This window comes from Amphiura filiformis, chromosome 13, assembly GCF_039555335.1.
Source record: "Amphiura filiformis chromosome 13, Afil_fr2py, whole genome shotgun sequence".
Taxonomy (NCBI): domain Eukaryota; kingdom Metazoa; phylum Echinodermata; class Ophiuroidea; order Amphilepidida; family Amphiuridae; genus Amphiura; species Amphiura filiformis.
The window spans coordinates 36,808,256-36,825,501 of NC_092640.1; the positions used below are offsets into that span (position 1 = coordinate 36,808,256).

The 17,246-nt window shown below is 35.7% G+C and overlaps 1 protein-coding gene across 1 annotated transcript; it reads left to right on the forward strand.

The window, feature by feature from the left end:
* The first annotated feature begins 5,173 nt into the window (after window positions 1–5,173).
* Window positions 5,174–15,771, forward strand: LOC140167628 (neprilysin-like). Its single transcript, XM_072190925.1, has 12 exons — window positions 5,174–5,280; window positions 5,658–5,668; window positions 5,753–5,967; window positions 7,036–7,134; window positions 7,506–7,583; window positions 9,446–9,549; window positions 10,465–10,568; window positions 10,770–10,821; window positions 11,526–11,593; window positions 11,883–12,013; window positions 12,573–12,638; window positions 15,673–15,771. Exons 1-12 carry the CDS (start codon window positions 5,174–5,176, stop codon window positions 15,769–15,771), a joined length of 1,134 nt encoding a protein of 377 aa, XP_072047026.1.
* The last annotated feature ends 1,475 nt before the right edge of the window (window positions 15,772–17,246 follow it).

The window sequence follows — 17,246 nt, forward strand, 5'->3', positions numbered from 1 at the left end:
ATGTTGCGGTACAGTTTACCAGGTCAGCTGCAATGACTGCGACTCGGCTTATGTTGGTGAATCTGCCAGACCGCTTAACACCAGGATCGCAGAACATCGCAGACCCAGTACTACTACATCTCCAGTTGGTGACCATCAAAAGGCAGATCACAGCATTGAGTGGAAAGACGTCAAAATACTTGACAGAGAAACGGATTGGTTCCGGAGGGGCGTTAAGGAATCCATTCACATCAGGACCAGCAAAAGTGATTTGAACAAAGACCAGGGCCGCCACAGACTCTCCGGAGCTTACAAGTCTTTACTGCGTCAGAGCATGTCACGTGACTCACGTCACGGTTCGACGGTCTCTGACCAGTAACAAGCATCATTCACCAGTCCATCTACCGAGTGAACAAGGAACTGTGGTACGTTCCGAAAGCTCTCAGGTGAGCTCATTTTCCGCTTTGAGTAATAGTTTAATTTCACTTCATTATTCTTTTAATTTGTTTATTTATATCACGTGCCAATTACATACGATAATGTTAATTTAAATACGTAATTCAACGGTGAAAACAGGTATTTTAGTGCCAGGTGTAGGCCTAGAATTTGCGTTTTTTACTTCTGTATAGCTCCTAATTTTTTATCACCTTTAGTTATTGTGATGTACTTGTAAGAAAAAGCGTGTTAATGACACCAAGTTTACCACGTATAGTTTAATTTTGAACAAATAGGCTATTATTTGAAAAAAATTGTTACACATTTAATTTTTTTTTTCCAACTGGAAGAAAATATATATTGTTTAAAGACATAAGTATTGTTTCATTAGTGGTATGTAGAATGATATTGGTCAAGTCAAGATTTTTATCTATGATTTAGTGCTTTTGTTCAGAAGCGACAGTTAATTTACTGGGGCAGTCCACAATTATTATTTCTATACCCATATTCAGGCGTCAACATTGGGAGATGATTATATGGACCACCCCTGGCAAAATATTGGTGGGGTTAAACCACCCCCCCCATCTTAACCACCCCGATATACGCCTATGGGTTGCTTTCGTTTGGCATACAAGTCGGGAAACAAAGAGTGCTCTTTATCTTTTTAATATTTTCACTGGACATACTGCAGTTACTGTCCGTTTTCCTATACACAATACACAGTGCTCTCACCATTGACGCGTGACCCCTACAAATGATCTACGTTGGAAGAATGGGCACTTGCCTAGTTAACATCACTGTGTGAAAAATAACCAGCCAATATGTTAGCTATTCTCCAAACTTCTAGCAAATATATTTCTCTAACATGACCTAAAATTACAGCTAGGTTAGATGTTCAGAAATAGTCGCACTTTTGTAAAATATGAGTGAGGGCAAGGCATAGCTAGCCAACTCCCCGTGTTAATTGAAGGGAGATTTGACCGAAAATATTGGTATCGGACCGCTCACTTCTGAAGGATGCCACAAAAAACGGTACAAGCTACATTTTAACTATTCTCTGGCAATCATCATGATGAGTTTCTTATATAGTATGCCGAAATTGGGTACTGTAGGTGATTGACAAATGGTCGCACTTTTCTGATAAATAAGTGACAGTGAACATGAAATATCAGCGCCCATAAACCCAAGTTAGTAGCTAGTTAGTGGAGGCCGTCACGGGACTGATTATTGATTATTGAAGTGCCTTATTAATAGATACGCACGATTTAGGGCAAGAAAAACAAACGGGACACTTTTGGAGACATCATCATCATCATCATCATCATCATCATCATCATCATCATCATCATCATCATCATCATCATCATCATCGACATCATCATCATCATCATCACTTTCTACATTTTTCTAAACAACATAGGGCCTACCGTTTGAATAAGATTTTTTTCTTGAAATGCATGTAACTATAATTATTGTTTAGAGCGTGATGAAATAAAACATCACGATTTTCATCACAAAACAAATATAATGCATAAGAAATCGTTTGTTTTAGAGCGTGATGATGAAATAAAACATCACGATTTTCATCCCGAAACAAAGTAATACATAAGAAATCAGTTTTTCGTGAGTGATGAAATAAAACATCAAAATTGTCATCACGAAACAAAGTAATACACGAGAAATCGTTTGTTTTAAAGCGTGATGAAATAAAACATCACGATTTTCATCACAAAACAAAGTAATAGGCCTACAAAAGAAATACATTTTTCAAGAGTGATTGAATAAAACATCACGATTTTCATCACGGAACAAAGTAATACCAGAGAGTTGATATTCTTGAGAGGGCACTCTATTCACGTGGTTTCTTTTCCAACGCTAAAAGATCACGAATTTTGGTGGTTTGCAAATGAAAAGTGTCCGCACTATCGATTGATTACGTAACTGTTATGAATAATGTATTAGGTTTTCAATGCAATCGCCTCGACCCATCAATACATATTATCTGTATTTATCAAAGTACTTGGAATAGCAATCTGGTGAGTTCACTGAACTACGCCCTAATACTGATGGAGTTTTAATGGCGTTTAATGGCGCTAATCCTCTCCATACACAGATGAACAAATACAATAGGAGAAGGTCAACACATATGACCTCCTATATGACATGTTATATGAGATGTACAACAACCTGAATATCATAAAGATCAGTGTTCGTTTGTGCATATGAACTGCATATTTACAATACTAAATATTAGTCGTTATATATTATGCCAAATATTGGTATTATGACAACACGGTATATGCATTGTATATAAAACAACTAATAGATCCTGCTATCATGGCGTCAGGTCATTGGTTCATCATATCCCGTATGTTTCTTAAAATTCATTCATATTTGAGACAAATTTCTGTGCCCATTTTATAGGCGTACAGGTGGATCCGGTTTTTTTGGTCATTTTCATTTCTTTTTGATGAAAGAATTAAGGTTTTCCACTGCACGGAGGCCACTATGTGATACTAATTTAATGCTATTTGTAAATGAATGCGGATTCCCGGTTGTTGTTTTTTCCACAGTGTGACAACTGTCCACCCATCCAGACAACATCATAACATAATAAAACGTCTGTATTTGTACGATGAGTAAATATTAAACTGAACTTTGCCTTGGAACATTGTGTAAGACGGTGTAAGATTTTGTGGGCGCCCTCAACATTAGTATCCTCTTTGTATCCGTTAAATGACATGGCATAGACTGTGTGAATTCTATGAAGACTACTTATACATAGGGTCATATCCATGGACACAAGTAACGATAATTGACAACACGATACGCGACTGTATTTAGGGGCTATGAGCACTAATAATTAATAATGCCGAGTAGGACCTACTCCTGGGCGACTCGTGTGGGCAAGGACGCTTAGGACGGTGACCAAATGAGTCCCAAATTTCACCGGGGGTGGGGGGGGGGGGCACTCAAGTATGATAGTGTAGGCCTAAACGCATGACTTTTTAAACACCCCTAAAACGAGTTTTACCCTACCAGCAAATTTAGGATCAATAGGCCTAAGCTAACTTAATACACTAAAGGAAGTTTTGGATGAGAAAACGGACATTTTGATGAGAAACGGCTTAATGACGCAAAGACAGTTGTGGTAACACCATGGTCGCAGACATGCAAAAAAGCTCAAAACAGATAGTAATGAAACCAGTTTTATTTTCCTTGCTCTAGCGAATTCACAGAGAAGGTGTTTCTAGTACAATACAGCGTCGGACTCTAGCTGAGAGCGTAGCCTAAGTCCAAACGAACTCCAAGAAGGGCTCTCCATACACAAATGAACAAACACAAAGGAAGGTAGTCTCCTCCGTGACCAGCTTGATTTCGATGGAGCGAAAACAAATTGGCTGCAGAGGAGACGGGTAATTTTGCCATGCAAATGAGGTGAGTGTCATCCCCCTGGTAATACATAAGACATCGTTTGTTTGATTGCAATCAACCGCGACAGTTCGTCTCACACACATAACAATGCACTGCGATCAAAATAGGTTGATGACAACATTTGATTGAATGGACTGCACTGCGCCATGATTACGTGCACCGGTTCAAATCCTTTGTTTGGAGCCAATCAATAATTTCACGTACAGCCTCTATGCAAATTAGAGTTTACACACGCTGCAGCTGGGGTAATCGACCGAAGCTGGTTGCCGTTAGTGATCGAATGCATGAGCTTATTTGCTTTACTGAATCGATTTACTGGATTAATTTCCTGTTAACTGGGTTTAATGCCACAAAGGTCGAATCGCCTTTGCCATAGACCATGACTGCATCATGATTGTAACCTTTTTTTAAATACACGCTGTAGTACGGTAGTCTAGCAGAACAAAATGACAATAACATAATTTTGTACAGCATCCAATGCTCGTAAACATTCGAGTGAATCGTATTCTATCGGGTAAACAAAGACAAGCTCTTACATGTTTAAAGCCATAATGTACGATTTCTGTCAAATTTTAAATTTGTTAATCTTTACCCAAAATGCTGGGAAAAAAAATTGTTAGTAATACCTGCCATCTGGACCTACCGGGAACTATAACAGGTTTTGAGATAAACACTGTATAATTATTAAATTTTCAAAGGCTCTTCTGATGTTCATAATAAGGATTAACTTAAGTCAAGAACCAATTGAAGGGGTGGGTGTAATTAAATCCTAACCCACCTAAAACACATGTTACTGGTTTCGCGATAAGTTGTTTTTTGACCAAGCACATGAGAATTTCCATAAGTAAAGTATACAAGCAAGTATAGTATCTAGAACTACTTATGAGATGGTTATTTCTTTGAAAAAAATATTGAATCTAGTCGTTGTTGATGTAAGAACACGTTCTCAGTTATTCCAGATCAAAATTGTTGTTCATAGATAATCTAGGACCCCAGGTTTAAAGTTGGTGGCAATATAGTGCTAACCCACATTTCTTTTTTGAAGAAAAACAGGGAACATAACACAGCTTGTAATCATGCTAATAGGTTCATATTAGTGCAAAAATTACACATTATTTATTACAAGTATTATTATTATTATTATAAGTACAATATAATGATTACTTTTTTTTATAAAAATGGATTAAGTATGTGTTTACATTCCTTATATTGCGAGTTAATGAACACAATTTTATGAAATCATATTTCCAAATACATCTGAGAAAAGTATGATTATTGTTTTTATATAATCTAGATTAATTGGGTGCAATATTTTAACACCATTATGCCAGACGAACTTACACCATTACCTGACACAGAAGAAGTAATCAATCAATCTCCTGATTATATGAAGAATGCTTCAAGAATAACAATAGATGAGACGCCTCAAAGGTAAATGCATTATACTGTAATGTTTGCATTTTAATCATGTTACAAATGTTTCGCCACGGATGAATCATGATCAACATTTGCGGTATTCTTATTGGTGTAAATCATACACCGGGATCATACCGTTTGTGAACCTTAACTTTGTTCATTTTATCTATGTGATATCAACTTCTCAAGGATATATTATGTCGATTTGTCTCGACATTATTTTCCTCTCCGGTATGAACACTCGCTCGAAATTATATCATAATTGTAAGGAGCTCAACCTAAGATGTGTGACAAGTGCAGGTAAAATACTCCCGTCTATGTTTTGCAGAAGAAAGGTTTTTACTGTATTTCGGACATTAGGTACGTCAATGCAATCCTTCCTTTTTTTTCAGGCAGAACGTCTGTGAGTTTGAACAAGATGTGTCTTATGTTATCAGCATGTGTTATTTGTTTTCTTCATTCCTAATAATTTTACTTTTTACCATAGTTGCAGCAAACTATTTGATATGGCGAATCACTATGGACAGCATATCAGGTCTAAGCCAAAGGTTTAGAGATGCCCAACAGGTCTACTATAACGTACTGGGTGGTACCAGCTCAGTATCTGCAAGATGGCGTGATTGCGTCGACTATGGTGCCTTGGAAATGGCATCTGGTCGTATGTATGTGGAGGAGAATTTCGCAGGAGACAGTAAAGAGAATGTAAGCATAAGGCCAAAAAAAGTTGTTTGTTTTGTCCTCCACCGCCCGCTCCTCAGATTAAGGCCTGACCAATATCTCTTTTTTTTTTAATAAATAAAAATAAGTAAAATTCAATTTTTTTCAGATTTGAAGTATCTTTGGACATAGCTAGAGCTAAATGCTAAGATCTTTCATGGTTGAAAATAAAAAGCCTCCTAAAAACATTTCGTGTCTTCAATATGCAAAGTTATAACTTTACTTCGTGTAACCGCCTACACGTTCTCTTTCAAAGTTGTGAAATATCAAAACATTGTGCTTTGGAACCGAGGAATATCCCTTGGTGCGCAACCCCGAGGGATATCCCGAGCTTCAAAGCACAATGTTTAGATATTTCACAGTACCCGAAATATAACTGATGTAATGTCATTAATCTCATTCATAACCGTCAGTTTGCATTTTTTAAATTCAAATTTTCTTCAATTAGATTTGAAAACAAAAAACAAATTTTAACAGTATCTTTCGTTTTCCCTGTAAAAAGTCAATCACACTAGCACGCAATCATGCTATGTCCAAATACGGCGGCCAGCGTGCGCGTAAATTGCTCGAATGAACAACACTTCACGTGGCGCGGTCCTAGTAAAGCGTACTTTTTGCTACGTCACGAGACGGGGTCATTATACTTTTTCGATAATCTGCATTTGCGTCCGCGTATTAAAGCTATTATCTGTGATTGGATTAAACTGACACATCGCGTTTATTCCTGAGATTATGAATTGTATATAACGTACAATGTATCTTATTACTGTTATCAAGTTGTCCTAGTTTCCTTGCATGGCTCATAGCGAGGTACCTGATCCGATGCTCAGCTGAATTGTTGTAGCAGTAAATTAATGCCAATTGCTTAAATTAATACTAATTGCTTCAACAGAAACTAGCTCAATCGTCGCAGCAGTACATCAACAAAATAAAATAATACTATACCTCTATTCATCTAGTATTCAAACTTTACCGTAAATTAATTGTTGCAAATACGTACACTTTGTAATGAACTAAAAAAAAATGGCATTCTTTTAACACTTTCTTCTTTAGATGGCAAAAATGATAGCAAACTTGAAGACTGCGTTCAAAGATATGCTTGAATACAATGAGTGGATGGACGAAGACACTAAGATCGTAGCCAGAGAAAAGGTATAGTGGTTCCATAATTTTAATTCCTTTTCAGAATTCAACAAATTACATGTACTAAAAAACTTGAAAAGAAACATTAAATCTTACATCGGTAAATATTCTGAAAATATATATGACTGTAAGTATTTCTGAAGGAATCCTTTTGAGATGCAGAAGCAGAAAAATAAATCGTTTTTATATCATGACGGTATCTGCAGCTGGAGGGGCGAAGTCGGGGGCAGTTGCAGTAGATTGAATGAAGTGACAACAAGATGTAGTATAACCTAGGCTTCATAACACTAACATCTTCAAAACTGCATGTCTAAAAACACAATTTCCATAACACAAATTCATTGCAAGTATATTGATATTATTATCTTTAAAATTTGTAGTGTGACGCTATTCGTGATCAAATAGGTTACCCGGACTGGATTATGGAGGACTCGACACTTAATGATTTTTACGTGAAGGTAATGTTATACAGAAACGATTTAAGTGGGCCACAGGTCTGCTTTAAGTTTTCAGCTATTCTTTTTTTTATACCCGCCCTGGAAATAAACAATTTACTACATGTGGTTTGCCATTGACCAGTTTGTCATACAGTTTTTGAAATAAAAAGCCAACCACAACAGAAATGGAATTAATGGATATATTTGGGTCTTTTTAATTATGGGCAAATGTAATATCCAAACGAGGGTTACCACGCAATAGCATCTTAGTAAATAGTTGAAAGTAAGCTTTTTATAGGCCAATGAACAATTTCATTCCATATACCTGTCGCGAGTCCTTGCCACAGTTTCCAACTAACAAACACTGATTCATGTAGTTATATCACATAGTATAGATGATGTGACTTCTGACGTCAATGCCTGACAGTATGCGCACGCATCATCACAATTTCCATTGTTTTTTGCCTGTCAGTATGCGCGCGCATCATATTTTGTTCAGGGCTCGTGTTTTTAAAACTCCCGCCACATGACAATAAGACTATTAAGGTCATGTTCTTTATGTTGGGCACCAATTGCGTTGCATGTGTATTTTTCAAGCGAATCACATGTTTTTACAGGTTTGGTACTATAACTTCAAAAGTTTACATTAGAACCCAATTAAAGTATATATTCTGAGAGCATATACTCGGATGATTTCAGAAACGAAACAATGGGAGTCATTATACAGGGTGGCCCATAAAATATACAGGGTGTAACAAGCAAAATAAGGATGAAAATATTAATTCAGTTAGGGGTGTCACCCCTCGACGTACATCGATAATGTAAAAATTTGACAAATGTTTAAAATAGCTAACTTAATTGCCCACCCAGTCATATGAACTTATGGCGGTCAAGTAATTCAAAATGTAGATACAGGGTTGTCAAAAATCTATCTATATTTATATAAATTTCTTCAAAACACACCTTATTTGGCACTGGAAATGCAAATTTTCATGATTGAGGTATGCAACTAGATGTAAAATAAGCTCAACAATCCAGTTTTGAAAGTTAAAAGAGAATTCGACAAAGCGTTTTTGTAAAAATTGACTTTTTGGACCAAAATTGAGTGTGAGGGCGCTCTTTCAGATTTGTCGCAAACCTTTTATGATTTACTAGTTTTTAGTTTACTAAAGTAAAGAGGATCACAACCAAGGTCTGCTTAAGAAATTTGAGCCTTTTATCATGTTTTGTTTGCCAGTAGCACCCTTTTGAATGTTCCCTACATTAAACCCCTATTCAAATGCACAGAGGTCGATTAAATTTATTAGTGTAGCAACAAGTAATTAGTAAATTTTAATTGTCTAATTAACAAATACTGAGGCAATGAATGCTAAACATGATATCATTTAGCCGAGATCAAGTACAGAAACAAGTAGAAAATAGAAATCCATCAATAATGTTTATTGAAGATCATGTGGCGGAGGATCACCATTGTACAGCATTGTGATCCTCCACCACATGATCCTCCATCACATGAGCCACCCCTGACTAATTAGACTTAACGAGTTGCAGTAATTAGTACAAATAAAAATCATAAATTTTTGTTTCAGAAATTGAAAGGCCAATGTCTAAGGAACAAAATAGTACCAGACAAGCTCATAATAAACATCAAATAAATAAACGACATGCATGTAAACATGTCTTGATGAGTAAGAATGCAACAGAGCCACCCTTTTTAGGTGCCCAGTATAAAAAACATGACCTTAAACAGTGTAGTGGTTGCATGGGGTTCATTCAAGCATAAAGATGATACCAGTCCCTTGCCTTTGTTGATAAACATTGAGGTCACCTCATCTATAGATAAAGGTAGCAGTTTAATCATGTTCTGCATTACTTCTAAACAGATCGATATATCTGAAGACACGTATTTTGAAAACACATTGAATTGCATTGGGTGGGAAGCGAATTACAAGTTGGCACGCCTGAGGAATGACGTAGATAAAGACGAGTAAGTAATAACAATTATTTAACGACAGATAAATAAACAATTAATTGTCTGTGTATCATTTAGACAGTGTAAAATTTTTAACAATGATTATGTAAAACAATAATCTTCATTAATTGTTGTTTTACACTTATGAGTGCGTCGTGTGCAAACTACCCAGCAAACATAAGGTTAAACGGGTTATACTTTGCGTTTTGATTTCGGGTCGGCTTCTATAAAAGGTCATGTAAACATTTTAAAACTTTGTTGTAAAAATACTTCTTGGAATCAATTTTGGCCAAATATTTCCTCAATACTTAAATGAATTTATGTTAAAAAACTTTGCTTTTTTTTCAATTATATATTTAATGATATAAAAACATTTCATATCATTCCGACATTTGTCTTTATGTTTTGTGTTTGCTGGGGAGGAACCTTACATATATATCGAAGCAAATGTTTCTGATGCACACTCGCTGCTCGCTTCGCTCGCTGTACGAGCGGCGTCACGGTTTGAGAACGGGGCTAGTTCTAATGCACACCTACAATATCTCAATTTGCTTTGTAATTTTTGAAATATTTATGCAGCCGTCAAAGTGAGTCTTGAACCTACCCTCCTCAAGGGGTTCACCTTGATTCACCGTTCAAAAATTATTTTTAGGCAAAGATTCACCTTCTGTCCAAAATGATTAGTTCCAGATTCACCACAAGAAAAAAAATTATTAGGTCAAGATTCACCTGATCTGTGAATGCTGGTTCTATGTAAAAGCATATATAACAATCCACACGGGGGTCAAGATTAGTAAAAGATTCACTTTTGCAATCATATGTTTGGTTGAAGATTCACAGCATCTGAAAACTCATTGGGCCAAGATTCACCCTATGGTTTTGTCCAGTAAGTTAAAGATTAGACGCATTTTCACCAATGACATGGTGAAGTCTTGAGGAGGGTAGGGTCAAGATTCCCTTTGACGGCTGCATTAGATGGTTTACAGGACCTGCAGTTGTGAACGCCTATTACAGCTCTTCCAGGAATACGATCGGTAATCTTTTATTTATATAGGATATACGTTGAAATACAAATCGTTTCACGGCTCATTTTAACTTTTTTAACACAACAAGAGCACAGCTAACAGCAATAGCATCAATTACAACTATATTTTATAGATGACTGTAGCTAGCTTAGCTTAGCTATTACCATTCTGGTAAAATTGCATTTTCCGGTGGTTATTTTTTCCCTTCAGTGTTCCCAGCTGGAATTCTACGACCACCTTTCTACCACAAAGATTCTCCATGGTAAGTTGAAAACTTGAGATATGATATTAACTCGAACACACACATGCTTGTTACAATTTATTACATCTTCAGGGAGTGATGTTAAAAGTCATCGGTTCCTAACCAGGCACTGGTATTTCTATAGAACCAAATTCAATGTGGTGCCTAGGGCGGATCTACCAATCACTTCCTCAATGTACTGAGGAAAACCCCAATAGAAATCTACTATGTGTTGGGGAAATGGGAGAAAAATAATAAAGAGCGTGCGATTTCTAAACACACTTATCATACGCCCGTGCATCTATTCAGAATCCCGTCACATGAGAGTGACTTTGAATAGATGCTTTGGCGTATGTACGTTTGGAAATCGTAAGCTCTCTATTAAGGATTTTAGAATTAATTTTGCAATAAATTTGACATTTTAAAACATTTTTGGATAATTTGACCATTAAATCAAGTCCGCGTTATTTATAATTGTAGTCCGTGTTTATAATTATAATTATACTTGTAAAATATAATCAATTTTAATATTGTATTCTTAATGTTTTGAAATCATTCTAGATTTCGGGATATGCAGGATTATCGAAACTTGACCATGATTATGTTCAAAAATATATAAAATTATACAATTTTCTCATAAGAATAATTCTCTTTGTCATCAATAATTTATTTATAAAAGTTCATGAGTTATACTAAAACCAGTGTTGTTTCTCCTTATAAATTAGGTATCTGAATTACGGTGGTATCGGAGCGGTCATTGGGCACGAGATAACACACGGCTTTGACGACCGAGGTAAAATTCATGATAACATATTAAATATTATAAGATAATTCGTGGTGGTAACTATGTGCATTGTTTGCGGAGTGTACGTTGCTATATTGACGAATGACTGAATCTATAGGTTGTTTTACGAAATAACGGGGCGAAGACATTCATTGTTTTAAGCTAATTGACCGCGTGCATAATTATAGATATGGTTTCAGACCTCACTGACCATGAGCACCGGTAGTGGCGCAACTGCCGTGTATCGATGTGCGCTCGTGTTAGCTCTCATCTACATACTCAAATTCTATTTCAACAGGTCGGCAGTACAATAAGGATGGTAATCTTAAACAATGGTGGAGTGATGAGTCAATTACGAACTTCAAGGAACGTGCACAGTGTATGATAGACCAATACGGACAATATATTATGCCTGAAAATAACAAAGCAGTAAGACGATCATTTATATTGTTATAGAGAATGTATGTTTGAAAAGTAACGAAAATTGTACTTTGGATATTGTCAGTACCTTGGCCACGTTCCTTTTCTATACATTAAACGTTATTATTTCGGCAGATAAAAGAATAAAAGTTTCTATAAACCTTTCCAATCTGGCACGCTTTAGGCGATTTTATGTTTAAGTTTGTTTATTGTTTTATTCCGTCAACAGAGGGCAACGTTACTAATTTTTACCAAAGAAAGCCATTTATATTGAAGACAGTTTTTACTTGGTTTCTATAGAGTTTTCTGATATATATATTTGGCACCTTCCAGCCTGTAATGGCGTTTCGGCGCGGCTAACTTCAATCAGACCGGTCTTCCTCGCGTTCAGATTTGCGTTTCGCTAATTCCAGCTTATATACTAATATATGGCTTGATTACCGCAATTATGCACGGTCTCTCAATTTGAATTGGATGCTGTTTCGTATAAACATTGCATATAAACGACATACTAATACCAAATAATATTTGTATGATATGATTATTGACACAGTTTTATTCTTTTTAGCTTAATGGAATCCAGACACAAGGCGAAAATATCGCAGACAACGGAGGGTTGAAGGAATCATTCAAGGTTCGAAACTTTAATACTCATTCATGTGACCTTTGGGACACCTTTTAACATATGTTCTTGTTCCCTTACATGACTCCTGGTAAGGCATACAATTATTCACGGGTGAATGACTGTACAAACTGCAGTGATTTTTAATGATAACCCCCAGCAATCACTATTTATATTACAAAAGTTAAAACTCACTTTCATCAGCGCAACAAACTGCTGCTAACCTTAACAGCTAATTCTCTCTCTTTAAATTTCAAACGTAAGGGTCTGGGGTCGGACCTTTGAAAATTGGTGAGGACCCTTGAAATTTCAAGGACCCTTGGATTTTTCTTCTTATTTCGAGGCCTGCTAACCATACTAACTTTGAATTTGCAACGTGAGACACACATGTAATTTTGTTGACCATTGTCGACTTTTTGGGTGGGTGCGGCGTGCCGCACCCACCCTGTATTCTCTGACTATTGACCTACTTTTTCACATGCCGCAGTGTTGAGAAAATATATGTGCCGGTTATATCCCAAACACCCACAGAGGTGATAGATTACGGCGAGTTTTGTAATTATTACTTGATTTTGATATGTAAGTAATACGATAAAGTCGTCATAGGCAGTAATGTGTTTGTATTAAAAGAAATAACAAAAATAATTATTTAAGTAATAGAAATACTATTTGGAAATTGCAGCAAGATTTGCAGATGTTTTTATTTGAACGGTACCAGTTCACCAGTTTTGCTAGTTTTCCTAATCTTTGGGCTAAATTAATAGCATCGTGAAGGTCATATATATCATTTTATACTGACAGCTTCGGCATGTACTTAAATACAGCTTGTATGTGTATTGTGTTCAGTGTGTACATAGGCTATTTACTTTTCAAATCTTGTGACAAATAGTGCTTGATGATGCTTGTATAAGGTATTATAGACAAATTATTAGAATGCATGTGCACCAGTAGAAATGGCCCAGGTTGAATAAAATAAGTAAACATATGAATGAATATTTTATTCCCTGGATTATTTTTGTTGGGACAAAATAATGATATAGTTTGACGCTTTGAAATACAGTTATGTTAATCATAATAAAGTTACAAAGTTAAAAATTAATATCGAAATATTGTAAAATCAAACATTTCCCCTCATAAGTTGCAATACAACATATTGAGGAAATTGATATGACAGATTTTAAAACTTTGATATGGAAAGATACCCTAGCCCTGTTGTCTCACCAGAGAAGATGAGCAGAAGTCTTTCTATCTGATGATAAAAAAAACACTCTAGGTGTGATTACGAAAATGTTTTAAATAACTATTATCTACAAAAGTTTTATAACCATGTTTTATATAAAATGTTAACATAAAACGAAAACGTCTTGTGTTATGATGTGAAGGGTTAATATAAAAACAGGGACAATCTGTTCCAACTGACCAAAAGGATAAGCAATAGATCAGATTAAAATCAGGAAAATATGACACAACCTCCAATGGGGAATAACAAACGTATAAACGTATAAAGTTAAAAACTCTTTTAACTTTGTGTATACGTTTTGTGTTATTCCCCTATTGGAAATCGATGTTGTGTCATATTTTCCTATTTTTAATTGTGAACTTAGCTTACTCATTCTTTTCATTTCTCTTGACAATTTTTCATTTGCCCACCCTATTCCTTTTAAAGGAATTTTTATTTATCTTTGGAATGATTATTCAAGAAAACCAAGTCCACATTCCAAATGACATTAACTGCCGCGCTGCGATAGGTTTCACAAGTTACTTGTTCTTCAACCTTTCTCAAAGGGAAAGTCTCTACAAGTTAGTAAATGCATTTTAATAAATATTCTTCAGCATAATCTCCACCTGGAATCTGGGTACATTATTTTTTTAAAAAGCGCAGTGATTTATAGTGCGCTACGCACAGGCACAACGCCTAGACGTTGATCCACAAGCCTCAACACACTATACAGGTTGTCGCTGACCACTATGGCCCACATCATTCCATAATCCATTTTGCTGCTTTGCTTTGCTGCTTCAAGAGCGCACACGCTAGACATTCCACAAATAACCTTCGCAACCAGGATCAGCTCCCCGAGTTTCGTACGGGTTACAACGGGACAAATTAGCAGTGAGTTCCTTGTCCAGGGGAATTTCAAGCTCACTCAATTTTTCCAAGAGAGCGTACTAGGCACTGCCAGGGTTCGAACTCGCAACCTCTCGCACCATAGTCGAACGCCTTAGCGATTGAGCTAACTTGACTGCTTTAACAGGCTACAAGATATATAGGTCGCACTGATCCATTGTATTGTTAATTACGGCAGAGATAGTGTTGATGTACCAGTTGTTTAAGGGATCTAAAATGAGCGTTTATTGCGTTTCGACAGTATTTTTTGTAGGACATGAGAACACCTCAGACCTATCGAATTGCATTCTGAATACGAAGCATGTCTTTCTGATATCAAATAATTTTCATTTTTGAAAATCACAATATAATACAAATTTTATGACAAATTATAAAAATTTGATATTTTTCAATTTTTGATATATAACCGTCCTCGAAGTAAATTATATAAAGCTAATGATATATTCTTAAAGTTTATGTAGCAGCGAGGAAAAGCCGACGGTCAATTGAAAATTTTGACCGTTCATATTGAAGATATGGATTTTTTTCACAAAAAGACCTTTTTTTGTTGGTATTTTGGGAAAAAAAATCCATATCTTCAATATGAAAGGTCAAAATGTTCAATTGATCGTCGGCTTTTCATCCCACCTACATACACTTTAAGTATAAATCATCAGATTTATAAAGTTTACTTCAAGTACTGTTAAATATCAAAAATATCAATTTTAATGATTTGCCATAAAATGTGTATTAAATTGCGAATTTCAAAAATGAAAATTATTTGATATCAGAATGACATTCTTCGTATTCAGAATGCAATTCGATATGTCTGATGTGCTCTGATGTCCCAAAATAAATACTGTCCAAACGTTCATACCCCAGCCCTTAATGTTACAGCTGGTAATTGTAATTTCTCCCTCCCCTCACTCTTCTCTATTGCAGGCATACATGGAAAACGAATACGCCAATATAAAGCTACCTGGATTTGACGAATACACTCCTGAACAACTTTTTTATCTTAATTTTGCACAGGTACATTAATTTTCAATTACAAAATGTCTCTAGGAAGGTTGGGGATATGGAGGTGAAGTGGTTGGGAGTATATTATTTAAACTAAAGAGATTGCGATTTCAAAACGCCATGATCATATGCCCGTATTCAGAACTACTCTCATATATCGAAGCGAGGTCGCGTATTTAGCCAGTTTTGAAGATTTTGCATGTTCAAAATGAAGACAGCGTTGAAATGCACGAAATTTGTCCATTTTACAATATGTTAAAGACAGTCAAGGAGATACGAAGGATAGTCTAATTATTATTATAATCCTGTTTGTTTGTAACAAATAATTATAACAAGCTACAGCGATGTGTTAAAAATTTACTTTATTTATACGCGTTGTTCATACGCAGAATACGTTTTACATTTTGGACAACAACGTCGTATAAAACGCACGGGTGGCGTTGTAATATGCTGATTTTTAAAGCATGTGGAGGTTCATGCAACGCGCCTAATTTTCACCACGAAAAAGTCTCATTTTGAAAGTAAATTTATGATATATGGATGCATCGGTCTTTAATCTATCAAAACATTTCTTTTTTGGTAACTGCACTGAAATACAATTAATTTTAAGCAGCATTTTAACCTTAGATTTTAGTCAAAATCAAAAGCATGCTGCATAGATGTAAGCAGAGGAATCGGTGACCATTAAATGTTCAATTGCATCGCCCCCTAATGACCATAATTATCAGATGTTAGTCTTTGTTCCAACTGCCTTCGTGACGAATGAGTACAATCCAACTTGGAACCGAGACTAGCAATATTTTAACGCCGTTTTGAATGTCGTATAAACGCAGGGTCCACACACCACGTATGTAACATCGCAATCCCTCTACTATTTACAAGGTTTCACAACATTCTAAAAGAGCGTAGAGCAATGTGTGGGAATAACTTATTAAATGTGACCAGCTCCAACAAAACCCGGAACAAGTATTTGATTGTGTGACTAAGTGAACTTTCAAATCCTTGACAGTACTTATCGAAAAGGGGTTTACTTAATCAATAAAAAAAGTTGAACTATGATAATCCCTATTCAATCCTGTGTAAGCCAGAAAACTAATTGGCCCATTACTCAGAATAGCAATTTGGCAAAAATATAAAGTATCACATACAAAATTATCCATATCTTGAAAAGTATTGATGCTATTTATATAATTTGATATCATTTTAAAGCTTATTGTCTTGTGCTTACATTTTTATTCAAATCATGAAATGTCAAAATGCGACATGTTCCTGGTGTTCTCACAATTTCCAATTCTTATGTTTATCTTGCTTTTATCGTGTAATAGACATGTAAACATGGTAAAATCTACGATTCAAACAAATTCAACTAAACTAATGTCGTGTACCTTCATTCAAAATGACGAGTAAAACATTTTACTAACACATCTCTCGCTCTGATATACTTGTTTTAAGGTATGGTGCAGTGCCTACAGACCGGAGGGTGTAGATTCGGCCAT